Source organism: Trachemys scripta, chromosome 6 (genome assembly GCF_013100865.1).
Source record: "Trachemys scripta elegans isolate TJP31775 chromosome 6, CAS_Tse_1.0, whole genome shotgun sequence".
Lineage (NCBI taxonomy): Eukaryota > Metazoa > Chordata > Testudines > Emydidae > Trachemys > Trachemys scripta.
In genome coordinates, this window is record NC_048303.1 from 102959708 (window position 1) to 102987655 (window position 27948).

At 37.1% G+C, this 27948-nt stretch overlaps 1 protein-coding gene across 10 annotated transcripts in view; it reads left to right on the plus strand.

Moving 5' to 3' along the window:
* The window catches only part of NFIB (nuclear factor I B), a 225275-nt gene that overhangs the window by 195881 nt on the left and 1446 nt on the right, over nt 1-27948 (plus strand). For 5 of the 10 annotated variants that reach the window (XM_034773058.1, XM_034773061.1, XM_034773056.1 and 2 more), the window contains 2 exons: nt 8124-8212; nt 22710-27948. The exon at nt 22710-27948 is cut by the window's right edge and continues 1446 nt beyond it. In XM_034773058.1, coding sequence (XP_034628949.1) covers nt 8124-8212; nt 22710-22839 — 219 coding nt within the window. In that variant the 3' untranslated portion in view covers nt 22840-27948. Of the gene's footprint in view, nt 1-8109; nt 8213-22709 lie in introns of those variants that run through there. The other 5 variants (XM_034773062.1, XM_034773066.1, XM_034773064.1 and 2 more) reach the window with 3 other exon arrangements.

The following is a 27948-nucleotide window of genomic DNA, read 5'->3' on the forward strand; positions in this document are numbered from 1 at the left end:
AGTTGGTACTCATGCCTGTTTTATTTTATCCTACATGCTATGTGTTTGTTGTGACATAGCTAAACCGTGCTGCCTCTGAACCTCCTATCCCTACCCACTCCAAGGCCAAGGTGGCAGTATGTATGTATTAAAGATCACCACATGCAGAATTCAGAGAAAATCATAAAGATGATAGTTTATTCAAGATCCTTGACATTTTGCCAGCTTTGTTAACCAGTGAGACACAACTGAAGACATTTGTACACAGTTACAAAAATACCAAATAACAATTAGTTGTTTTTGCCAACCATTGGCTTTTCACTAAATTTTCTGATATTTTTCTTTTTTCACCTCTCTAGAATTGCTGTAATATAAAATGTGTCATAATTACTATAATGTGGTTCTATTTGACAAATGTTCAGTAAGTGTTCATTGTATGTTTAAACATATGCAAGATTTATAGGTTTAAAACTTGCTTTTTTTAAAACCAATGCACACATTTTCTGAAATACTTTTGCTGTGAAATTTTAAAAATTATTTCATGATAAGTTTCTGACATCCAGTTAATTTTGGGATTTTCAAAAGAAATTTAAATATATTTTATTTTAATTTATTGCTTCTCTTCAATACCCTATTTTTCTACAAATTTGCTAGTTAGTATTTTTTGTTCTCAAGAACATTAAAAATATTATAGAAACTATTTCACATCCCTAGAAGGTACTGGCAGCCAGCTTAATTTTCCTGTATCTCCTTATTTTTTTTTGTCTTTATAATATATTTTAAGAATAAATTTGGATAATTTCAGCAGTCTCATTAAAAATGTGACCAAAATATTCAGGAAAAAAGTAATCTTACATGTTTTGCGCATGGACATGTATATGTTAGTTTCAAACCTGGAAAATGTATTCTGTGCCGCTGTGTGAATTTAATATTCTAAAGTAGAGAGTTTTATAATGTCAATATTTGTTGTTTATTTAAATGTATCAGTATTTTACATATATGTATTATATAGTAGTAGCCCTATAGTATAGTGAAAAAGTATATAATAGATTAATCTCTGCCATGTATTCTATATTCGATTTTAAATTACGTATGATTGTATATACGAGTGTGTGTGTGTGTGTGTGTGTGTGTGTGTGTGTGTGTGCACGTGCTTACATACATATATATATTAAAAATTAGGCATAGTTGGTACTGTTGCATGCATTGAAGGCACAAAGAACTTTTAACCACAAACTAAGCTTTTTAGTGGTAGATAAATATGAATACAGTATATATAAAATAACTTTCTAATGAGTTAGTTGTTACCTTCATCTTCTTCAATCCTAAAAGGCTCTCAGAGATGACAATGCCATACATGTTTATTATCCAGAAAAAACCCCCACCAGAAATTGTCTAAATGACTTCAGTAGATAAAGGTTATCCTTTGGGAAGGCAGAAATGAGATTGATTTACTATGTCCTTTCATTACTTTACAACAATTTAAAAGAGAGCACTTTTCTTGTGGCAGGTTCTGAATGCATTTAGTTTAAAGCAAACCATGATGAATGAAAAGGAAAATCAAGGGGTACATGAAATAAAGGCAATCAATCATTTTATATTAGCTGAGAGAAATTCTAAAGTAGAAAGCCAGTGGTTTTAGTTCCAGAGGGATCTTTTAAACATTCACTGTACCCTTTAATACACATTGACCTCTTAAGAATAAATATTGTCACAGGTAGGTTCTTTTGCTTTGTTGGAGGGATTTATTCTTTCAAGTTATGAGAAATATTGATGTGTATTATTGAGTGCTTTTTTGTTGTTGTTGTTTAAAAAGAACCACAATATATCCTATATAAATTATAGTAACAACCATAAATTGAAGCTGTATGTTATTTTGTGACTCTCTCTTATAAATAGTCTTTCAATAAAATAAAATGACAGTTCAGTCGAACTTCCAGTAAAACAATGTATAGCACAAAATTGTTGGAATACTTGCATTTAGATGGAAAGCATTAAATATAACTTGGAAATATTGTGTGTTTGTGTGTCTAGCACCTTTGGGAGCAATACATTTGCATTTACTGATCTGAGAAAAATATGCTATTACACATGTTACTTAGCATGCTACATTGATAGTTAGGCAAAGTTTTGAAGAATTATAAATCTATGCAGTATACTTTCGTTATGATCATTGGTTGGTGCTGGTTGCTAATTGCCTTGAAATGACAGGTATTTCAAAATTGAACATCAACAATAACATAACAAATTTCTTACATTAACTGCAACTAGAAAGTCATCTACATAAGTAGATCTGCATTAGAAAGGTGCTTATAAAACATCTTAATATTTTATTGTAAAAAATAGTCCTTCCCCAGGCCCCCAAAATATCAGTTATAAATTGTTAATGACTACTTGGTTAGAATGCAGAAGTTTTCCTTAATTCATTAATCAACATGCAAAAGTTATTAACTGTTAGTAACGGACTCATATTTCTGGGGATGTTGCTTAATCAAATGCCTCCTATTTAATTATAGTTAAAATTTTATCTTAGAGTTAGAGTTTTAGTAAGGGCTTTGTTCTTAACTTTGCTTTTGGAAGTTGGTGAGGTCACTTTATGAACTAACGAATTCTGCTTTGGCACACTGAACTATCTATGTTAAGAAATGTCTTTATTGACATAGGAGTTTTTGCATAAAAGGAAGGTTGGGTAATCTTCAGAGCAGTATGTCAGCACCTCTCTCTCTCTCTCTCTCTCTCTCCACTCCCCTTCCCTCTCCAGCTCATATACACATTGTTTATATTTGAATTGTAGCAAATGGTTTCGAAGTCTAGACTCACACAAAAAGTGAAAAATTAGAGTAACTGAGTCAAATTCAGCTGCGATACAAGCAGACTCAACTCCTCTGAGCTCTGTGGAATTGTGCCATTTGAGTCCTCGTTCTTGGGAGTGTATAGTCATAACACAGCAATTATTAGTAAAAGAGTTCAGTTGCAAAACTCCATGTTAATGAACAATAGGGCAGACTTCTGATGGATGGATGGATGGATGGATGGATGGATGGATGGATGGATGGATGGATGGATGGTGGTATTTACTTAGTCTCATTCAGTTTATATCACTGTGAATTCACAAAATACAAACTTTATATCCTTGAAACTATAGGATTCTTAGTGTCTTATCAAAATTACTTCTGGATTTAAAATTGTTACGTTGCCAGAAACACCAATCCTGGATTTTGCCTATTTAAAAAAAGAAAAGAAAAGATTTATCTTTGTGTTCATAGCACATAAAGGATAATGGCGTCACAGTTGGCAAGCTTCCTATTGAAACTGAATAAATCAATCAAAAGACTACTTGCTCTTGGCCATGATATTGTTATCCATAATTATTTAACTTTTAAAACATCTTTGTACTTCTAGAAAAAGTAAATGGGAGGATATTTTCATTCTTTCATTAAGAAAGGAGGCAGGCAAAGACAAATGGCTTTAGTGAGGAAGTTATCAGCCTGTGATACCAGTAACCTTTAAAACTTTACTGTTTCATATATGCTAACTAATATTGGGCCAATAACTGGGCTGCTAAACTCCTCAGATCCTTGCATTACCTAATACAGCTGCATGGATTTCACTAGAGCTTGGGCTTTAAGGGTGTGGTATACATTATGCATTATTTTCACACAGCTTTGACATTTATTAAGGGGTCATGTTACCATTTATACTATAATAAGAAATATTTTAGACATCATAAATGTATTTTAAAATTAGAAAACTGTTAGCAGCTTTTGTTTTTATTTAATTGTTTCCTCCACACAAGACTACTCTTTTCAAGCAGTTTCTCCAGTAGGAAGTTGTTCTTTCCATATGCATCCTTTAGTTGTTGCATTATGCTGTTCAGGATGGAAGCCCCTTCATACCATGTATCACTGAAAATGTAAACTGAAATGACCACTGAAAACAGTGTTTGGTTTTAAACTGTTTTTGATCACATCGCTTTTGCTTCAGGCAAAAGACTGAAAGAAGAACACAAGTGGACTCTTAAACAGAACTTTTCAGTAAAGACAGGAAACAGGTTATCAACACTTAGGCTGTTCTTATTGTCTCTCTTATCATAATTGACAGTTTGACGTAAAACTTGATCACATGACTGCCAGGGAGGTATGTAAATGGATAAGAGGTCACCTTTCACATATGCTTGCTGGAAAGGAAACACATTTAAAGGAAGTTTCAGTCAAAACAATGACAGTATGCAAATGTTTAGCTTTATGGGCTTTTCTCAAATAACAAAAATCATAGCAGTCTCCTATCACTTACTCACTCTTCCAAATATATGTTTACTTTTACTGGTGATCAAAGGGGCATGAAATGAAGATTAATATTAGTCACTTTATTAAAATGTGAAAATATAAAGCCTGCTTAAATATTAACCCTTACAGTTATGTAAAGGTTTGAGTGGTGGGATTGTAACTCTAATGTACATTAGGATTGTGTGGCTGAGAAGCAATCACATGCCCCCTTGAGGATTACCCCCAACAGAGGAGGCAGTCTCTACAGACTCTCTCCCCCTTCCCACTCAGTAAGAGTTGGAGTGTTGGAGTATTACAGGGGTAATAATGGGTGCGCCTGCAAAGCACGTTAAGATTGCCCTACCCTGCTTTGGGTACAGTTGCCTCTCCCACCAGCCACTCCAGAATTAGGCCCACTGAGAGGCAATTTTTTCTCCTGAGGATAATTTTCCTTGTCCCTGTTGTATGTGGTTCTGTGAGAGAGGAATTTAAAACACTTGATTTGTGTCACCCCATCATATATATATTGCGTATAAGAAACATATTTTAGAGGGGGAAACCTATGTAGAAATGTTTTAGAAAGCTTGTAAAATGTTTGATTGGGACTATTGCTCGAATCCCTTTTCTTCAACACCCAGCTATCTTAGTTACCAAAAGTCCATCTGAGAGAGAGAGAGAGAGAGAGAGAGAAAACTAGTGAGTCAGATCTTTGGCTCTGGCTCAAGCTGCTTTGTGCCACCTCAGCAACATAAAGTGGTAGGAGAGCTGTCCTAAAGGAGCAGCCAGAGATTCTCCCTGACAGAGGGAAATCCTTGGGTGGCATACAAGCAGCTTTGTGCTACTCACTTCCCCCATCCTCTACACAGAAGGTCTTTCAAGTTGGTGTTCCAGGGTGGAGTAAAGTGCACTGTGCTCTGTTTGATCTGTAGGTAACGCAATGGCATTTGCAGCTTGCATAATTTTAGTGCAGCCCTTAGGTGCTTATAAGTTACATTGGGGGCTGCTGGCCTTTCCCTGGCTCCTGAATGACCTAAATTAAAACAGAAAAGTCATAATATTAAACACCAATGTCTCAGGTGCTTCCAAAGCTAGAAGCAAGTGTTATGTGTCCCATTACAAAGCTGAAAATCTCCCTTTTTCAGTGGTATGAAGTTCCCAGGTGAGAGTCTGGGCTGCACTGTTAGAGGTGTGCAGCAAAGACCTCTCAGCCCTTGGGGAAGCAAGAGAGCTAAGGGGCTCCTCTGGCCTTGCAAAGATGTCCTCAGAGGGCCACTTTACTGCTGTCTCCACACTGCTTGCTCCATGGAAATCTTCTCCCTTCTGGAACTGGGGCTTTTAAGCCCCCTTTATACTACTCCAGCCCATTGACCTGGAGTAAAGATGCCAAACCATTTCTACCCCTGCAGGAACACAGGATATCAGAGTTTAAAGTGATATTTCTATGGCTATTATTGACCCCAAACTAAATCTTAGTCATACAGGTCTCTAGACGGTGATTTTGGAGAGGAAATTCTGCATGAGGAGTAGGAAAGAGGAAGCATTTCCCTGGTAGGTTAATTTTGAAAACAAAATGGCGGCTGTTTGAAGCTGCTCAGAGGTTTGGAACATTAAACTTAAACCACATGGAAGTGGTTTAGTAGACAGATGCTGCATTTCTAGGCTCATGGTAGAATTATTTATCATATGCTTCTCTAATTTAGCACGTGCATATGTGGTGGGACAGATGAATTTACAATTTACCAATATACCAATTTACACCAGCTGAGGATCTGGCCCTGTATATATCTGTATATCCATGTGTATGTATGCATGTCCCCTCTCTCTCTCTTTCTCTTTCTCTCTCTCTCTCTATATATATGGTTACAAATTATGAGGGTGTGAGTGCATAATAAATAAAGCGTGTCATTAACATTTATGAATTAGATTCAAAAAGCTCTTGGAGTTTGTGTAATTACACATTTAGGATATTTGTTGTACATATTAAAATCCAGATGAAAACTGTAGGAGGAAAATTATTGCTTATGCACAGTAGCTGATTTATTAAACTGTAATGTATCAGCCATTTATTGTTTTTCCTCAAATACCAAAAGCAGTTAGATTATATTACAAACTAATTGTTTGCCAGATTTTTGAGTTAGACAAGTTCATAAAATCATTCAGCAGCAATAAGTTCTGGTTTTGGCATTCTTATGGCTTATAACTAGCCAAAGAGTTTTGTTTGGTTGGTTTGGTTTAAATTTTGTAAAAAGGAAAAAATAGTTTCCATTTTTCAAACTTTAGAAATCATGTTTCAGCTGAAAATGAATTTTTATATCCAAGTTGTAAGCCTTTAAAATATGCCTTTATAATGAAAATGCTGACAGATTCTTAAATATTGTAGCACAAATATAACCATTATACTACTGGCTAGAGTATTTGAACAGATATATTTTGTCTTCAAAATAAAAATAGTGCTTATGAAACAGTTTCATACAGTGACTATGGCAAAATGCACACACATACCCCTTTCTTTGAGCATATTTAATATATTCTTTACAGTTACACTCTAGCAAACTTTTTGGACTGAATGTTTCCTTTTCTGGTTAATTTAGTGTAGTTTAGTCATGCTTATAATAGCCTTTGGAAGGTCTCTTAGAGTTCTTTAGATAACAAACAAGAAACAAACCTTATGAAAACAGACTAGCATTTTCATTTCTCAGACCTCAGTTGCAGGAAACTTATGAGTGTAACAGTCAAGACTGCAATATGGTCTTGTCTTTAACATATGTATTTATCAGGAAAGGACTGTAGTTAATTGTGCGACTGTGTAAATCATTTCTTTTAGTTTGTTTGCCATAGTCTGCAACTTTTAAAGACACTTAAAGCTTGCATGGAGAAAACAAGATGCATTTTATGCAATTAATCTTAGTGATCAAGTTATCTTTAATTCAAAGTGCTGTATCATGCAAGATGTACAGTAATGTCTTTATAGCATTGCTATGCAGAGGTTAAAAACAATGCTTTTTGTATGTTTTCATCTCAAGCCACATAAGTTTACTTTCTTAAACATAAAAATAAGCAGTATATCTTTTCAATAAATCTGCTAGCACTGTAGGGCAGCTGTTAAACAAACAGAGCTGTATAGGGTTACGTGAACAATCTGTGAAGGGCAGAACTGATGATTTGGGGATCTGGGAAGAATTTGTTTCAGCTTACATTTAGTGCATTCCTCACTATATTTAAATGTAGTAAAGTATTTTAAATGCTATTATTGTGAGTCTGGAACAAGATTAGATTATTTTATCACCTCTTGCTAAGTAATACCACTTTCAGTAACACTAAATTAATAAACCTCTATTACAAAATACATTTACCCTTCTAAAACAGTAAGATAAAGTCATATAGTTTGTGTAATTTGGGGACCTTTTCTATAAATTGCATGTCTTCTATGATTCACCAAATGCATGCTTCAAGATATTGATTATTTTTGAACTTTACCTAGTACAGATTACTTAGTACATTGCATATAAAACACGGCATTTTGATTTTCTTTCTTAAAATATTTCACTATTGAACATTAACATTTTCTTTTATTCCAGCTCAGTTTGTAATCTAATAATGGCTAATTGTTATGTGCTAAACACTAGTTATTCTTTTATGCTTTATTAATAGAGGAGCATATTAAAGTAGCATTTTCTTAAAATTTTAAAAAAATAGGAATTTTATTTTTCAGTGTAATGGCGTTTTTGTTGGTTTTTGGGGGTTTTGTTTGTTTTTAAGTTACTTTTTGGGAAAGTAAGGTTTGTGCCATGTACAGTACTAGTTTGCATGTATTCATTTAAATACTAAAAACTGTAGTACTGCTCGATCCATATCTGACTGCTAGGTTTCAATTGACAGCTGAGGATTTGTGACTGGACCATGAATCAAAACGGCAGGCATTTATACCCCAGTGCCAGTGAGGATACATTGGGAATTACTTGGCAAAGGTAACATTTTAATTATTTCCAACGCTACACTACATCTAAAAAAGTTACATTGAGCTGCAGTATCTGTTTTTAGCAAGCCTCCAAGAAGGAATATATGTCAAAATTTAACCAAAACATATATGTATAACATTTCTTTAATACACATTTACATTATCTTTAATGTAAATTGAATCGTTAGAATATACTATAGTTAAGTACCTGGGATACCAAATGTTTCCTGTCAAGTGCAAGGCGTTTGTAATTTTAAAGGACTGCAGATTTTAGGACTTAAAAAATCGAATCACAATTTAAAGAACTAAAGTACCGTAATATATTTTAGAGTTTACAGATTAATATGCAAAAGATGGTGGGATTAAAAACAATAGGTGACTAGTATAGCAGTTCTCTGATGCGGGTGCTATTTTGGGAATGAATAATCATACTATCCATAGAAATAATTCTGAATAACAAGTTCAGGACAATTAGTATAGATTTAGGTCACTAACATGCTCACGAAGGTAAGATGCAAACCATGTCCTTTATAAACTAAAATACAAAAGTTAGAATTCTTTATTCATGAAAAGCAGTTATTTTCTTTGCATGCTAGAGAAACCTTAGCTATTGGTACAGAATCAATTACACATATATTATATTATACATATAGTATATGTATAACTGGTTATGGTAGTTGTGTGTGTGTGTGTGTGTGTGTGTGTGTGTGTGTGTGTTTTAAAAATAATGAAAGATAAAAAGTAATGTCAGTCTTTCAGTTCTTTCATATGCAGAATTCCCTTTAATTTACCTCACTGGGGGGAAGTTATACATATGAGGAAAAGCCTGCAGATTTGGGCCCTAACAGGTGAAGCAATCTCTCCCCTCCACTTAAAATAATTTTATATACCTCTTGGAGGTATGTGTGTACAAATATGACAATGTGTCATTGCTATCACTTCCAAATAATTCATGTACATATCTGTGTGAGTATGTTTGGATATATAAAATCTTGCTGTGCAGAATCGTAGATGACATACTGTGTTTTACTGTTGATGCTAAGCGTTTTTTTTAGTATCAGTTTGGAAATGTGATAGATGAAATGGAAAGTTGGATGCTGTGTGTGAATCCAAAGTTTAAACTATTGAACTAGTATTGTTGTACCAATATTACACAACAGATGATCTGCTGGCAGTTACTTACTTGTGTGATTGCATGTATTTTCTGTACTTTTTTTTCTAATAATTTTGGAGTCTCGTAGAATTCTGAAATCGTGTTGAAGGAGCAAGGTGGCCAAAAGAACAGTTTTTCACCTCAAAAATCAAATAGTACGATGAATGGAAAGTTAACCTAGTGGGTTCACCTCAACTCCTCGAGGGCTGATTCACATTATAAATCCCCATCATATGATAATTGGTAGTTTTTATCCTTACTTCTGTATTATCAGACTGAGCTTCTGTAGCACAGAGTGTAACTTATTCTCCCCCTAACAGTGTGTAGCTTTCTCAGAACCTTAATAGGAGACTGTAGATTGGACAAGAACTCACAGTTTGTGAGCTAGTGATTGGTGGACCTGATCCTCAGATAATGTTAATCAATGTGGTATTATTGACTTCATTGGAGCTAGACAAGCTGAGGATCTGGCCCAGTGTATTGTGGACTTCAGTTGTCATGCCTACCACACGTGCTCCTTTGGTGTAAGTTGCTAAAAGAGAGGAGGGGAAAAAAAAACATGTAATCACATATAGGTGAGGGTTATTTTTAAAATGTAGCCTTTGGGATACAGATACTCTTTTCAAACATCTGTGGAAAAGAAGCCATAAAAGTATAAATGGGAGATACTATAACAAGTGGGCAGTTTTCTTGATGAAGTCTTTATATCATTACAAGAAAGAAACCTTTGAGCAATAAATCCTTTTTGAATGTTTGGTAAAGCGATATTTTCTTGTTAAAAAAGAAAATGGAAAAGTTTTCTCCCACAAAGTTGTTTGATCAGTATTTCCTCCAAATCTGCAACAGTCATTTGGATAATAAATAGAGTGACTTTTTATAGAAGGGTTTCATGATTATTTTAAGTTGCAACAACTAATATGTCTTGGTGCACTGATTTTTGAGAAGTTTTGTTGAATACTGGTACTCACTGAGGTCAAAGAGTTGGTAGTGCCTGAAAATGAGCTTTTCTGTATGTGTATAGATCAGGTGATAAAAGAGACCAAATTGAAAGTTTTCTCCATGCTGCACTGTCAGTGACCTGCCCCATCCCCAACTTGGGGAGGACCACCCTCTGAGAGGGTGATAGGTGACATGGTCCCTATGCTGTTCTTTTTGTATACTTCATCTTATCATTGGCTGCCAGTCATGCCAAACAGAGCTAAATGATCTATGAATTTTAAAACTAACTGCTAATTTTTTTCTAGTAAAATTACAAGCCTGATATAATTTCTGGAGGAATAGTAATAAATATTTTTCAAAAACATTAACTTCTAAAATCACTAGAGAAAGACAACATGAGTTATACAAAATGAGAAACTTAAGTCATCAGTGCACTTATTTTCAAAAAAAGCAGAGTAGTTATGTGTATGGATAGTTATACAAACTTAGATGTATCCTTCAGTTGGTTAAAATAAACATATTGGTGTGAGTGAAGGAGAAGTTTACATAAAACATCTGTTCAGCACCCTCAATAATAAACAAAAACAGGTTTTTAATATAACAGTTGAAAGTAATTTTATTTTGCTCCTGGTACCATGATTGCCTAGAACTGACAACATTTTTATTATCTATTTATTGTCTATATGATGTATTTGTTTGTTGCCCTGAACATTAGGACCTCAGTTCAGAAAATTATTTAAGCACATGCTTAAAATTAAGCATATGAGTAATCCCATTTATATAATGCTTAAAATTAAGCACATGCATAAGTGCGTCATTGAATCAGGACCCTATACTTCATTCTTTTTGCTGTACAGATGAAAATAATATTTAGAACTTACCTAAACAAATGTTACTCAGATCGTTGCTGAGGTAACTGCAAATAGTTAGAATCAAGTTGGAAAATAAAGTTTCAAGCACTGCACAGTAAACAAAAATGTATGCAAGTAAAACTTAAACCAAAAGTGATTGAGAGAAGGACTCAGTGAAACTTACGGGCTGAGTGCCTGATCCAGTAACCATTATTGACCCACAAGTTAGTCACATTGACTCCAGCATGATTAACAAAGGGATGCAGGGTTAGGCCTTTGTATACTAGATTTGAATATTTCCCAACAAGACTTTCACAAACTGTAAACAAACCACTAGTGGTAAAATGTAAATTTTATCACAGATATTGTTAATTTTCCTATTATTCTCAACTACTATAATTTATATTTTAAAAAAAACTGCTGCTCTTAAGGGTTAACTGTTACTTCAACATTACATTTACACTACCCAGGCAAATGCACTAGGCTAGCATTTCCTGCCTTCAGTTTGTTATCTTGACACATAAGTACAGTACAACAGCTGGTTTGTTCCTGGAGCTCCTGAGGGGAGCTTTATTCTCAGAGTGCTGAATTTCCTTTTCAGCTTTAGCTGTAGGGGTGTTCAAAATGTTCAGTTTTTTAAGCAGCACTCTTTGCCCCTAGCACTACTCTGGGGCTGTGATAATAATGCAGATAAGGCAGTTGAATGGAATAATCTCCAGTTCGTGGGGGAGTGGGAGGGGAAGTGGAAATTGCTTAGAATCTTTTCCATACCACAGTACCGTGTGTCTGTTAGAATCTAGTGAACATACAAAGTCACTAACAACTGAATTATCACTAAGTGTTTCTGTAGTTATCTGTTGTATTAAAAAAAAGTTAACACATCTGGACAACACACACACCTGTTAGATCAAGGATTTTTTTATTTTATTTCCAGAGTTCATATTTGTTTGAGATAAAAGTACAAACTCAATTTTTGAAACTAAGAACAAAGAAGTGAAAATCTTCTGGTGATAAAAGTATTCACAGCAGACAAATACAAGGATTTCTGGTCTTTATCAATTTAAATCGCTATCTCTTATAGTTTCACCCAACTCTGTAATAAAGAAAGATGTGCAGAACATTATGTTTCCTTTCCATCTAGGCAAACATCTTCAGAACACTTCCTAAGAAATTAATTGTATTCCAGCCAGACTTGCATGCTGCCATCCCACAGGAAATGGGTCAGCAATCCATTAAGATGCCATTAGATAATCTAATTTGGAACTTAATCTCTAAATTAACCATGCTCCATACTTGAAGCATACTTGAGAGAAAGAAAAAAAGTTTATGTTTGAATCGATAGGGGAGCCGAAGCGTGAAGAAGGCTGTTTGTTTTTTCTGTAGCTGTGGTCACGTCTCAAGCCGTCTGGTAACCAGGAGAAACCAGACATGATGTAATTCCAGATTGAACTTGAACTTCAGGGACTTAGAATGGGGGAACAATGGACCATAGGAATCAATAATGTCCATTTTCCACATGATTATGTTTGGAGCTTTAAGTTAACCTTTATAGGAGAATCAGCAAGATCTGCAGTGCAACCAAAATGAGGTGATCTAGAGACAAGATGTTGAGTAAAGAAAACAACTTTTCCAGTGATATTTTCTGAGTGGCACTGCAGATTCCAGCAGGATTAGGAAAGTTCCCGCTCTGCAGTAAACCGGTTGCCTGTTCTGAGCTCTCTTTGTTCACTTAGGTAGGACAAACTTAATCTTACGTTTCCTGTCAGATGATTTTTGGCAGCAGTTTTAGGGAAGGAGGAGCATGTTACAGAAAATTCCCAAGTGTAAAGTGTACTTTTAACTCCTTGGTGACTCTGGAATTTTACCTACTAGCCATTTTATCTCAAGTTGTTTCATTTTAAGCAATAAAAGTGCACTTTTTCCCCCCTGCAAACAAGATGTTCACTTGCATTTAGTGTTGTGTTTACTAAACAAAGAAACTTCTGATTATATTTACCAAAATGCTAACACATAACATTTAATAAATGACTGATTTAAATTATAAAGTAAGTTGTGGAAGAAGAAAAGAAGTATAAAATGCTGCTGTGATTAAGTTTTAAAAAAAATATTTCTATTGAACGTTTTGAAAAAGAGAATTGGTGTCATGTTAGAGAACAGGAATATGCAGTCTGGATGCTGAAATGCAGCCCTTTAGTTAGCCTTCCCTTTGCTGCATTACAAACTTTTATTGTTAAGTGGAATTTTTCTGTTTTCTTGTTACTTATTTATTTGGCCTAATATGTTTGGCTGAAATTACAGAATTTTCTGTTTTTCTCAGAAGCTCACATAAAACAATCAAATCATCCTGTGCAAAACATTCATGCGTGTTTGGTGAAGGACTCTGTTAGATCGCGTTCATTTATTTCCTCTACCCATCAGCCCTACTGCAGGGACCCCCAAAACCCATGTATCCTTGTGTCTGCTATGAACCCTGTGCCTCTGCACTGTCTCTGGGAACTCCCACTCCCCATACCTCAGCTTCATGGCAGCTAGCTCTCCAGCCAGTTGCTGCCCCAGGCATCTCACCTTCCCTCAGCCTAGTCAGGGTACACAGCACAGAATGGGCGTGCACCAAAATCTCAGTCTGAACTAACTGTGCTGAGGACTTTTTGTGGTGTTGATATGAGGATGCATGTCTCCTGACCCCCTTCACCTATTTTTCACTGTAAACCCACAGAGAAACTTCTTCATGTCCATGGAGAGGGAAAACAATGCCTCAGAAGCAGAACTCCCTTGCCTCCACTTCCTCTGTGGAATTTTCATCTTCTCCATCTGCTAGATGGAGAGGATGATTTCTGCCCAACTATAGTATAAAAATCTTCCTAAGTTAAGCAGAGATATACTTAACATAGTATCTCTTAAATAAACGCCCACTTCCAAGGTAGAATGTGGCAGCTGTTTAACTCCACACACTAACTCTGCTCACACACCAATTTAGGACAGAGAGTGACAGAAAGTACCATACTCAAGGGAGAAGTAATAGAGGCAGAAATAACCAAATTGGAATTTAGCCAGGCCACTGAAGTTAACACCACTACTCCTGCAAAGTGGCATATAATTTTAAAGTCCACAAGTGGTTGGAACTTTAGCTTCATGTCTCAATTGAAGGAGGGCATTTTCAAATAGTACATTGCCCTCTATTGCTGTGCTGGGGCATTGGTTCAATTCTGACTCAGAAGGTAGAGCATCACCTGCTACGTCTTCAACACCACTTCCTTCCGCATCAAGATGTTCCTAGCTCTTTTAGCCAAAGTATTGATCTAGCCTGGCCATGATTAGCTTGTGAGAGCTGATATGATCACTGCAAAAGGTGGTAAGGCTGCAACTAGAAATGATATTTTAGGTCAGTGGTCCCCAAACTGTGGGGCATGCCCCCTAGGGGGGCATGAAGGAACATTTGGGGAGAGGGGCCTGTAGCGGGTCCTGCGTCAGCCCCATGGGTGGTGGGGAGATAGCACCACCCAGCCCAGCTCCGGCCAGGGCCACAGCACCATTCTGCTCCCAGTCCAGCTCCTGCACCAGCCACAGTTCCACTCCACCCTCAGCTGCAGTTCATCTCCTCCCCCAGGCCAGCTCTGTCCTCGTTCCCTCTCTAGCACCAGTTCTGCTCCCAGCTCTGCCTTCACCGCAAGCTCTGCTGCTGAGCCAAATGTGCAGTAATGGAGGTGGGGCATGGACAGATTACATTACTGGTAAGGGGGTGTGTGACAGGAAAAGTTTGGGCACCATTGTTTTAGGTCTGCCTTTTAAGACAGAGGTTTTCCTTTTTTAGATCAGAAAATGTTTGTATTGGAGACTTTTTAAGCTCTTACAACAGAAGTATTAACTGCTGGAGACTTAACTTGATATTGGTGCAAGTCTTGATTACATTTATTCTTCAGTGCAGAGTAATTTGTTTATTACTCGCCTCACATTAATATAACCTCCACAGTGGATTGTATATAAATACTGTGCTGCTTATGGTCAATTCCAGTAATATTTTAATCAGGGATTCTTGAAAGAGCACTTAGTATTTTTAAAAGAAAATCATGGGTGAAGTCTTGATTGAATTAACATGTGAAAACTATAATGGAAAATATTAACCCTTCAGACACTTGTAGAGTTTGTCTTTGCTATTTTATGACATTTGTGAACAAAGAAATGATGACTGCAGAATGCATCTATTATTAGAAAGTCTAGTTATTATGAGAAAAGACCGCTGGTGCTGCTAGTAAAATTATTGTGGAAGGATGATGGTTCACAGAGTTGTTAGTGACACTGGTCGACTCTCCTTACAACGGTGCTGGTTGAAATCTAGATATGTAACTGAAAGCTGTTTTCTGATGGCTGCTTATCCTGTAACCTTGTTTAGAAACTTATATGGAATGCATATAGAGAGACAAGGTGGGTGAGGTAATATCTTTTATTGGATCAACTTCTGTTGGTGGGAAAGACAAGCTTTCCAGCTTACACAGAGCTCTTCTTCAGGTCTGGGAAATGTACTTAGAATGTCACAGCTAAATACAAGGTGGAACAGATTGTGTAGCATAAGTAATTAACACCATGTTTCAAGGGACCATTCAAGGTGAAGTGGCCCATTCACACCTTTCCAGTCATGGGTTGGGGAGTGTTAGTGGGTTATAGACTGTTATAATAAGCCATAAATCCAACGTCTCTATTCAGTCCATGATTTTTAGTGTCTAGCAAAGATATTAATTTAAGCTCCCAGGCTTTTGTCTTTTATCATTTTTCTGTGTGAGTTCATTAGAGAGCATAGTGATTGGTTTCACCCACATAGTTGTTATTAAGTATCAGAGGGGTAGCCGTGTTAGTCTGGATCTGTAAAAAGCAACAGAGAGTCCTGTGGCACCTTTAAGACTAACAGATGTATTGGAGCGTAATACATCTGTTAGTCTTAAAGGTGCCACAGGACTCTCTGTTGCTTTTTATAGTTGTTATTGGGGCACTTAGTGCTCTAGTTGAGCTATACCACAGGCATGTGTACAACCCATGGATCTTGGAGGATGTATTGTGGGAGGCGGTGATCATCGTAGCAGTGGAGATCTATCTGCAGGTTTTGCATCTAATATTCTGGCAGGGTCTGGTTCCACTTTGAGTTGGTGTGTCCTGGTCCATGGGGAGCTTGCCTCTGATGCTGAGTTTGAAGAGGTTGGGGGGCTGTTTGAAGGCCATAAGAGAGAGTTCTTTCAGGATGTGGTCCCCATTGAGTATGGGTTATAGTTATTTGATGATAACCCATATGAATTCCAGTGTGTGTTCGGGGGGTGGGGGGGAGGAGGGGTAGGTGACAACTAGCAGCATGCAATCAGAGACGGGTTTATTTCTGCATTGAAGCAGGTTCTCTTGGGGTATTTGGGTGGCTTGTTCCACGACATCATCTCGTTCCATGGTGGAGTGTCCTTGTTTAGTGAAGGTGGTTTTAAGTAAGTTAAGATGTATATGTGGACTTTTTCCTTGGAGCATATTTTGCGGTATCTGAGTGCCCCGCTGTAGATAATAGATTTCTTGGTGTGCTTGGGATGGTTACTGAATCTGTGAAGGTAAGTGTGGCAATCTGTGGATTTTGGACACCTAGGATAAAAATATCATTGATGTACCTCAAAAAAAAAAGGGGGGGGCAGAATAACTCTTCTAGTTCTCCCCATGTTAGTCTGGTATCAGATTCTGTGGTGGGGAAATAGTTCAATTCCTTGGAGAGTACAGATAATTCAGCTCTGATTAGGGGTAGTCTTGACAAATTGATGATGTTGGAGTGTCACATAGGATCCAGATGGTGGGTCTTCATGTTATGGTTTCTCCTGGAGGTGGTGTTCTGTGGGTAGCGGAGTTGTTGTAGTTGGTTCCCCTTTTTGTTTTTGTGTTGGAGGGCTGCCATCAGGTTTTTTGAGATGCATTGATGATATTTTCATTCTCTGGACAGACACCTAAACTCCCTCATAGATTTCCACCACAACTTCAGCAACCATCACCTATCCATTAAACTCTCTCTACAACACTCCCACACTAGCATCCACCTCCTTGACACCACTATAAGGTTTAACAGTGGAACTCTACAGACAACTATATACAAGAAACCCCTTGAAATATGTGTTAACTACTTATGCTAAATAATCTGATCCACCTTGTATTTAGCTGTGACACTCAGGGTACTTTTCCCAGACCTTAAAGAGAGTTCTGCATAAGCTAGAAAGCTTGTCTCTTTCACCAATGGAAGTTGGTCCAATAAAAGATATTACCTCACCACTTTGTTTAGTATCCTGGGACCAACACAGCTACAACAGCACGGCATTGAACAAGTTTGTAACTCATCCTCTTATCTAGCAGGCAATTATTCATGTCACAAAACCTACCAGCACAGGGCTCAATGATATCTTTTAGTCAGATTGCATAGTAAGCAGTGTTCCCTCTAATTTTTTCCACCTATGTGCGGAATGAATTTTGTTGTGTACCAGTATGGAGGTGATGTGTCACACGTAACCTCCTTGGTGAACATAACAAAATTCATGTAGTGGGTGGGGCCGAGGGGTTCAGAGTGTGTGTGGGGGGCTCAGGGTTGGGGCAGAGGGTTGAGATGTGGGGGGGTAAAGGCTCCATCTGGGGGTGAGGGCTCTGGGGTGGGGCTGGGGATGGGGGACTCAGAGCTGGGGCAGAGGGTTGGAGTGAGGGGGTGAGGGCTCTGGGATGGGGCCAGGGATGAGGGGCTCAGAGCTGGGATGGAGGGTGCAGTGGGGCTCCCTGGGTCTACTCTCCCCAGCCCTCTCTCCCCACAGCAGCACCTGGGCTGTGGAGGAGGGGCACCTCTCCCCTGGTTGCAGCAGGGCCAGGCTGAGCCAGGGGAGGGGCGCTTGTCCCCCTGCTGCAGCAGGTCCGGGGCTGGGCTGGGTCAGGGCCGGAGGAGGGATGCCACGGCAGGTCCAGGGCTTGGGGAGACTCATCTCTCCCCACCGCAGCCCTGAGCGCCTGCATGGTGCTTAATAGGCAGCTGTGTATCGTGCAGCTTAGAGGGAACTTAGATAGCAAGGACAGCATGGAGCTGCTCTGTCCCAGAGGGAGCACCAGCCCGTTTGGGGCTGTAGAGGCAACAGATCTTCTCCTACAACTCTCTGTAGCATGCAGCTCACTACCCTCCTTCCACCAAGCCAATTCATCTGCCTTTTGTGTGATGGGCACAGCTTTGGTGTGCCTTCTCTCTACCTTCCTTCGGGCACCCTGTGGAGGAGAGGGGGGCAGTGTCTGTACTTTCCTGAGATCAGGGATTGCAATTCTGCCTGGCAATCTGATCAGATAACACAATGGTGAGATGAAGGGAAAGTTATCTATGCTCTTCACACCATTGCTACCCACATAAAGACAAGGCAACATTTGGGACACAATTAGCTCTACTTGGCATTTTTGTTAGGAATCTCTTCAGAAAAGCCCAGGATGCAACAGATGTGGAGATTAAACCTTCTTACTCTCACAGAAGTTCCCTCCCAATCATGGTGGAGGGATGATGTCAGGGCATTGCAGAGAACTTCTATCCAGTCTGCACCTCTTCTGTGGATAAACAGACGATCTTGCTCTCCAGAACTGTCTGTTTGGGCACATATCATGAGCACTGAATTGCCATCAGTTCTTTCACTCATAGGTGTCTGATCCATCAAGTGGCAGTTGAAAATTCAATTACATTTATCATACATTTTATTGTAAGAAGTGCAAAAGTGTGATGAGGCTTCAAAATCTGAAAGACAGACACCCGATCTTGTAGCTTAAAAGAGCCTGAGTTAGTTGTGATTTAGCATTCTGGTTAATATGATTTGTATTATTGCTGCACTCACTGGCTCCAACCTGGATTGGGGCTCCATTGCACTAGGCACTATACTTATTTCCTCCATTTCGCTTTAATTCCCTTCCCTTTCCTGCATATATTCTTTTATTTGAAATTGACCATTTATAGGTGGCAGGACAGGTCTGCCCCAGGAATCGCCATTATATCAAATTGAATTCTCATAAGTATTGTTCCTTAAATGCACGACTAGTTCTGAAAGCTCTAGAAACCATTCACCTGGAAGTGCCAGTACTTGGAAGCAGGATAGATTGCTGGAAAAGACTGTAGGGATCATCCTCCATTACCAGGGGGAAGAACTAGCCACTAAACCCAGCAGTTCCGTTTAGATAAAAAATTATCAGACACCTAAGCTGTGATTCCATTTCTAATCAAAGCACTTGTATACCATTGTACTGGCATGTTTTGCCATTTGTTAAGTTATTTTCACTGTTATCCCTAAGAGTATGAACTGGATAATAGAACAGTCTATATCTTGTAACTGTTAACTTAACCTACATACTGGTAGTAAGAGGCTTATAAAACTCATATGGAATCTGCATAGTGTTAATAGAGATTTATTCTTCCCTAAGGATTCATAAACCGTATTGACAAATATATTGCATGCTGCACTTGTGACATGGTCATAATGTAAGATGGGAGGTTTGAAAGGTTTAAATAAACATCTAAATTAAATTTGTTAGTTATACTGCAACAACAGTTTTATTAGTCACTTACTACAATTTGTTTTTATTGAACATTTTCCAAAAAAATAAAGATCTGTGTCTCCTCTGTATAATACTGGATAAGAAAGCTGCTACAAATAGTAATTTGTTCTTTAGCAGCATAAACTGCCGTCTTTCATATACTGTAGTCATTAGGAGGTTGTAAACTTAAAAAAAAAAAAGTCAGATCAACTTCCAGCCACTAAAGTACACAGTGAATTCTCCAAAAAGATAACCTGTAAGCAGTTTATCTGGACTTCTTCTTTGCAATGCAAATTATTTGTATTTCCAATCCCATGTTGAATCTGCCACAGAATTTACATTCTTTTAGTTACTCTTCTGTTTTAAGTGGCTAAGACCATAAATCCTGTGCAGTCTCTCTTTTAGAATGTTTTTATTTATTTATTGCAATTTTCTATTATTACAGTTTCCCATACACAGATCAGCATGGAATCATTTTGATTGTTTTTACTAGCTGTCACCTCATCATGCATTTTTAACATTGCTCACTGTAAAATGGGATAATGAACAAAAATGCATTGTTGGACACAAATAGTGAAGGAAGATGAAGAGAGATAGGTTGAAACAATTAAGCCTCTTACGTGAGATCGTGGTATTGAATATTTTTTTGGAACCATAATCTTTTCATCAGATCATATTGGGCAAATCTTTCATGTATAAATGGATTTAACTCTTTGTGCATGTTTTAAGATTTATTGCGTAACTATCACCATTTTTGAATATCGAGGAGAATAAAAATTCTTTCTTAGGCAAACAACAATAAAACATTGAGTTCACCAAAGTTCACAGAAATCTTTTTGAGGAAATAGGAAATTTAAGATGATCATAAAGTTTTACTAGAATTGCAAGATCTAAAAACTCATGTGAAAAATAGCAGCACTTGTGGGTAGCTTTCTAGTGGGATACACGTTAGCATTCAAGGATTTGTATATTTTGAAAAAGCTGTTGGGTGGTATTGTTTCTATAGACATTATTACATACATCTCATTGTGATCATGATCCATATAATTCACTGAGGCAGACCAATCTTGCTCTGATGGGAGTTTTACCATTGATTTCAAAGAGAGCAAGATTGTGAATTTAAGCCAAAATTATCAAACTTGGGTGTGTAAAGTTAGACATCTAAATACATGTGGTCTGATTTTCAGAGGTGCTGAGCACATGTAGCTCACATCAAAGTCAAAATGTAGAAATTTTGGCTTTAGTTTCTATATTACACAGAAGTAAACTTCCAAATGAACTGGGTTAAAGAGATGAAGAAGAAAATGATATTTGACTAAAGGGAAAAGGCTACTTTCCCCCTATAGTATTAATTCTCTGAGGAACATGTTCAATAGACTTTTCAAAATAATTATATTTTTCTATATTTGCATAGCAAGAAAAGATTGCACAAACGGCCAAATATAATTGTAATTATTATTTATACATTTTAAGATCGATAAAGAGGGTCTGTTTTTCCCTTAATGCATACCCCTAACTCACATTTGCACTAACCAAGCATGTGCATGTATTTGGAGAAACAGGATCATGAAAGAATGATCAAGGAAATGGGAGGAAAAAATAACTATAGCTTCCCTCATGAAAAAATATAATATGGGCATCAGATTTCAAAGTAAAGCATGTGCAAATGTTTTGCACAAAAAGTACATATCAGATTCGCAATGTGTGTTCACAGATTAGACTTGTGTGCACTTGGATAGACAGGTGTCAAATGGCTACATGAGTGTGCAAATATCTAGTGTGCACACACCCACTGGGTATTTGAGAACATTTGGTGTAATAAAATAGGTATAAATTAATTGGTTGCACAGGTGTGCATGCCTCATTTTGACAATCTGACTCTGAATGTATGTTTCCATTTGATATAATGGCCTCTCTTATCATGCTTATGTTTGCTGAACAATATATGGCCAGACTTTCCAAAGAGCTCATTATTTATCAGCTTCCTGTTAGGCACCTACATAAAAGGCTGGATCTTCAAAGAGTTCAGGTCTTTCCAAAGAGCTTTTTGGAAAATCTGGCCCCAGTTGTCAGCACTATACACTTTTGGAAATCTGACCTGGAATGAATAATCTTGCAAATACTTTGCCACTGGGTATAATGATTATTATTGATAGTTACTACTTGGTAAAAAATTGCAAGTTAATGGGACTTAGATTCCTTAGTGACACAGGTGCTATTGAATATGGGATGTAGGTTTCTAGTCACTAAGACACTTTTGAAAATGTTGCTCTACTGTGACTTTAGTGGACCTACTCATGGTCGTAATATCTACATGTGACAGTAAGTATTTGTATATTGGGCCCTAAGTTATCTGGTGTTCCTTGGCTATTGCCATGGGACTGTAATAAGGAATGCATCCTGCTTTTGAAAATGTCTAAAAAAAGTATGTTTTCATGCATTAAAGCTAAAAACATTTCTTCTTCATCAGAGTCTGCTCCATTTTGGACTCATGCACCTCACAGGCACATAATATAATGGAGAAAGTGATTGAATTGTGTGATAGAGGGGATAGAAGATTTATTAAATCACAGAAGAGATTTATATTATACATTAAATGTGTATTTTGTGTTCTGGTAATAAGCAATATAACAGGTACACTATAACGGATTGACTAGTTCTTAAAATCAGAGAAGCAGTTTCATATGAGTTCTCATAATGTAGTTTTTTGTACCTGCTCCATAAACTTGCCTCTTTAACTTGTCTGGGGCTCTCATGGAATAAGCAGGCTATTTAGTGTATGTTTACAATAATTCATATTAACACATTTACTTTTGTCTTTCAGTTGAGTTTGCAAAGGAAATTGTACACACTTGAAGTTCAAGTGGCATTCACAAATTTACCATCTTAAATTTATCCTAAATAGTATTATTTATAATGAATACTAATCCGAGTCTTAATCAAATTTATTATGTTCTTATTGTTGCAACATTCTTAATCTTTATTTTGTTCTCTCTCTCTCTCTCTCTCAACAGTCCTGGTACCTGGGCTAGCTTGGTCCCTTTTCAAGTATCAAACAGGACACCAATCCTGCCGACAAATGTCCAAAATTATGGTTTGAACATAATTGGAGAGCCTTTCCTTCAAGCAGAAACAAGCAACTGAGGGAAAATGAAAAAAAAAAATTAAAAGAAAAAAAGAAAGGAAGACAGGACAAAAAATGAAACTGAAGAAAGAAGAAAAATAGACCAGCAATTGCAGCATTTACAATCACTAATTCCCTTAAGGTTGAAACTGTAATGACATAAAAAGGGTCGATGATATTTCACTGATGGGTAGAATGCAGCCTCTGCTAAGTAGCCTTTGTTATATGAAGTCCACTGGGAAATAGATGTTCTGTCTCTGACAATATATTTTAACTGACTTTCTAGATGCCTTAATATTTGCATGATAAGCTAGTTTTATTGGTTTAGTATTCTTGTTGTTTACGCATGGGATCACTATTCCTAGTTATCTCACAAAACAAAGGCTAGGCGGCAGCAACAGAGCTGCAAGAGGACAAGGGCTGTGAGACAGCCATTTTCTCAACACTCTGATTTCTAAAAGTTAAAAAAAATAAACTCTGTAGCCTTTAGTTATCAGTACAGATTTATTAAACTTTGGCCCTTAACCCAGCCTTTTTTAGCGTGTTACCTAGGTTGGAATTTTCAAAGTCAGTATGAACACAGGCTCTCTGGAAAAAATGCCTCTCTGTAGGTAAAAGTGTTATCTCCTCTTGCAACAGTAAAAAATAATTTACCTTTTTACCCACTAAAGAAATACTTACAGAGGCAAGTGCAATTTAAAAATTATATCTAAAGGGGAACATCATTATAAGTCCTTCAGCCCTTGGACTCTAAATTGAGGGGATTAAAAAAAAAGAATTTAAAATTACTTTGCGCAAATTTATTTTCCCCTCAGTTTTGAGGGCATTAAATCAAGACAAATCATGTCATTGAGAGAAGAAATTAATGGAAACACAGCACTTATGTTGGTTTAGCTGCTGCCTCCATAGAGGGGTAGGATTTATTTATTTAAAGTTACTGGTTGCATCAATAACCCATAGGGTGTATGTAAAGTTCTATAAAATCTGCATCATAGAGACGAAGAAAAAGGCAAATCCATGTCACAAAGGCAAAGCTTACAGTTTACTGACTGGGAATAGCAGGGTGGGGGGTAAAATATATATAAACATGCACTCTTACAAAAAAATAAGTCTAATCACAGGGTGCTGAAAACTTGCATGGTGCTTTCAGAAATTAGCCTTGTTCAACACATTTCTCATATTGACAGAACAGTAACGTGCATGGGCAGACACATTTTGCCTCTATGTCTCTTAAAACTAATTAATTGATTAAAAATACTCTTTCCAGTAATCCTAATTTGCACGAAGTTATAATGTCCACATTACGTGCCTTGCCTTGAAATCTTAAAAAAAAAAAAAAAAAAAAAAAAAGTGACATCACTCTACTTGTTTTGCTGCATTTATTATTTTAAATCTTTACCATTTTTATGACAAAATATTTTGTACTCCAGATGGGGGGAAAAAGTGTGACATCATGGATTTTTTAGACAGTTATACCTTTATCTCACATTTATAAAGCATATCATGGCTGTGTATAGTTGCCGCTTAAAAATTGTAATCGACCAGCAATATTTTCAGTATTTTGGTGTTTTTTCTATTAACCTTTCATGTTTTTCATCTTCCAATTAATATTTGGGGGGGGTGTTCAAATTTATACGAATTATGCAATACCAAGTTTTGCCTATGTAGGTAGTGCTTTTAGCTGTATTGGTTATTATAGGTAAGTACACAGATTTAAAAGAGAAAAAAAAAAGAATAATGTATGCTTTTTTTTTGTTTGTTTTAATTGACCAAAGTGGGTACTGCTATTTTTGCAGTGTGATGAGGTCCTTTTGTGTACTGAGAGATGGACAGGGGATTTTTTTTTATACATACATATATATATATATATATATATTCTGGGGAGGGTGGGGAGGATTTTTAACACTTTACAGTGTAGCTGTGAAGCAGTGCACCCTTAGCCAGGCAAGGGCTGCAAAGCGACTGTTCTGCCTACTGTGACAAACTTTCAAATAGGTTCCCTCTTTTTAACTTCCCACCTGGGGTGCAAGCTGAACTCATTTCTGGATTAAAAAAAAAAAAAAAAAAAAGGATTCTGTTGGAGGCAGACTTGACTTGAGGAAATTGTTTTACTTTTTTATTTCGAGAGGTCAAGACCCACAGTGAGACTGAGTCTCTTTCATTTATGGCAAAGATATGGTATCCCAAAGTGTACACTTTTAGAGGGTGTTTTTAGCTAGAATGACATGGAAACACACTGTCTTCTATGAGATGCACGCACTGGGCCACATTCTTTGTTGGTGTAACTCTGTTGATTTCAGTTGACTCCAAAGGAGTTATGCCAGCAGAGAATTTGGAGCACTGTATTTAAATGACTGGTGAATACTCTTTTTTCCCTATGTCAAAGAGTTGGGGTCTTTTTTAGTTTAACAACACACAACATCTGAATTACAGGCACCTACATTAGCAAACAGATGCCACAGGTTTAGAATTTCTTCACATACAAAAGGTCAGATGGAAAGCTGCAGTTCTGTACTGTAACATGAATGGAATTAGAATACAATGTAAAGAAAAGTTTATTTCAAGTAAAGTAAAATCTTACAGACTAGTGGGCCTAATGCTGCAAACCTTATGTACATAAGGACTCCATTTTACAGCTCAGCTTTCCCATCAATGCACACCCTTTTATTAGGGTGCGAATGCCGGGGAGAATAGAGTGCTGAGCATTGAGCCCCCTCTGGGATAACTGAGCCCATAAAGGCTGCTTCTATTCTAGCTTTGTCTTGAAATTTCCCGTTATTGATCTACCACTGGGATGCAGCTCTAACAATGGTAGCACTGCTGAGCCGTCTAGTGGCTACTAGGCGCTGGCAGTTTTACTACTGTGTCATCCAACCCTGCTCAGAGCAAGTCCAGATGACAATATAGCTAAAAACAGTGGCAGCTGCCAGCACCTTGTCTCCACTAGCGCTCCCACCATCGTTGCTACCTCCGTTGGAGCTGTATCAGTGGGACATGATATGAGAAAGCTGTGTAAGCAAGGCCTAAAAGGCAACAGAGAGAGAAAGTAGAAAATAAAAAAACTCAAGATTTATATTTAGCTAAATTAAAAAAAAGAAACCAGCTTTATGTTGCTCTTTTTCTGAGCCCCATAGTAAGTGAATTTATTCACTAAGTAAGCGGCTGTTAAGACTAACTGAAACGTAGGAACAACCTTGAGGATCCCTTAGGCTGTGGCCTGATAAAATAAGCTGCGTATTGTTCTCTCAGCACATCACTTAATAATGAACAGTTATGAAACATGGTTATGTGCTGGAGAACTGTATTTGATTATCCCATTCAGTAAGATGTCCCTTTAAACTTTGACTAGCACAGCAGGATGAAACCAAGGCAAGTCCAGACAATAAAGTGCAATAATTTAAATGATGCTTATCCTTGTAGATGGTGGATGCTCTTAACTAAACTTTTCATATATCTTTGACCTATGGTGTGAACAAATCAAGCTTACAAACACAGACTTTTTTTTTTTTTTTTAAGTCACATTCGCTCTGTATGAATGAATTTTCCTCTGTGGAATGTTAAGTGACTCTGTGGGTTTTTCTGCCTACCTCTTTAATAGAAAGGCCTGTTTTGAAAAAAGAAACCCAAACTTCCTTTTCTTTTCTTTTCTTTTCTTTTTTTTCTTTTTCTTTTCTTTCTTTTTTTTTTTCTAAGTTCAAGAGTCAAAAAATTAAGAAAATATTGAGGACTCAAATCCAGTCTCTAGCCTCCTCCTTCACCAGGAAGTGTATTCTGACTAAATCAAGCCACCCCGTTCTATGTGCACTGTTCTGCCTTTAGTAAGTTGCTTTGCAGCCCTAGCCTTATGGCTGTACCACTGAAGTGTGTTTCCCCTGGAGTGACATGAACGTTTGAGGCTTGACTAAGGGAAAAAAGAAAAGGCAGTGAAGGAGACTGTACATAAAGACATGGCAAAAATATTAATTATAGCAATATAGTTGTGGGGTGATGTTCAGGTGGGCAGCTCCATTGAAAATATGTGAATGAATCTGTGAAGCTGCAAGTAGCGAGAAGAACGGAGGATCTTCTTAATGAACCACCTACCTTGTAGACAGTAATTTGTACACTGTATAGTTTTGTTAAGAATTTTTTTTAATTAAAGTACCCTTGTTTGTAAAGCTAACTTTTTAACAGTTATAATGGAAATATATGACATTTCCATTTTTAAAGTAAACAAGAATATTCCTTGTTTGGAAACTGGACTTGGGTTAAAACTCTCCAGTTTCTTAATTTATGTATTAAAAAAATCTGTCCACCTTAGGAGTTATTTCGCAGATTCCTATGCTTGAAAAGCCTAGGTTACTAATCCTTTAAAAAAAGTTGTAAATGGAGAAAAGTTATATTTTATGAAGGTTATTTTGTTGTATTTAGTATTGGAAAAGTTGGTTTTCAGAGCATTTCAGAATGTTGGAAGCACCACTGTCTTTTTATTAGTATATATGGCCTTTAGCAAAAGTTTTTTGTGATTGTTACATGATGGTATTTAAGATTAGGTTCACAGAGCATTCAAGATAGGCAGAGAATTCTAACAGTACTTATTGTCTCACATAGCTGTGTCCTCAGGGAGCAGAATTTTGGATTTGCAACTTGTAGCTTCATAAGGACTTAATGAAAGAGATTGCACAGGGACATACTCAGCCATGACACCCAAGTGTGTTCTGTACCTAAACTCTAAATTATTTGTACAGTGTGAGATTATGAAGGCTGCAGAAAGTTATCCCATATTCAGAGTACAGTATTCACTTTTAATGAAACAACTCTATAACGTTACTGGCAGTAAGGCCCTAAGCATGACATCCAATATAGTTTACATGATCCTGTCGAGGTCCTTTGTTAACATTAACCAGCTGCATGCTTCCTGAGCGTTTTTTTTATTTGGTTTCTATAGAAAACTTTTTTAAAAATATGCAGGCTAATCAAGTTCAACAGGAAAAGCTTAAAATTGAATGTTCTACTCCATGCTGAAGGAGCTGAAAACTATCTCCTTCTTATTTGCACTTTCTGCTAGTTCCCCTATTTTTTTAATTCCTCAAAATTGTGTGGGTGTGGTGGAGCACTGCAGTTGGAGGATAACACGGACCACTGATTTT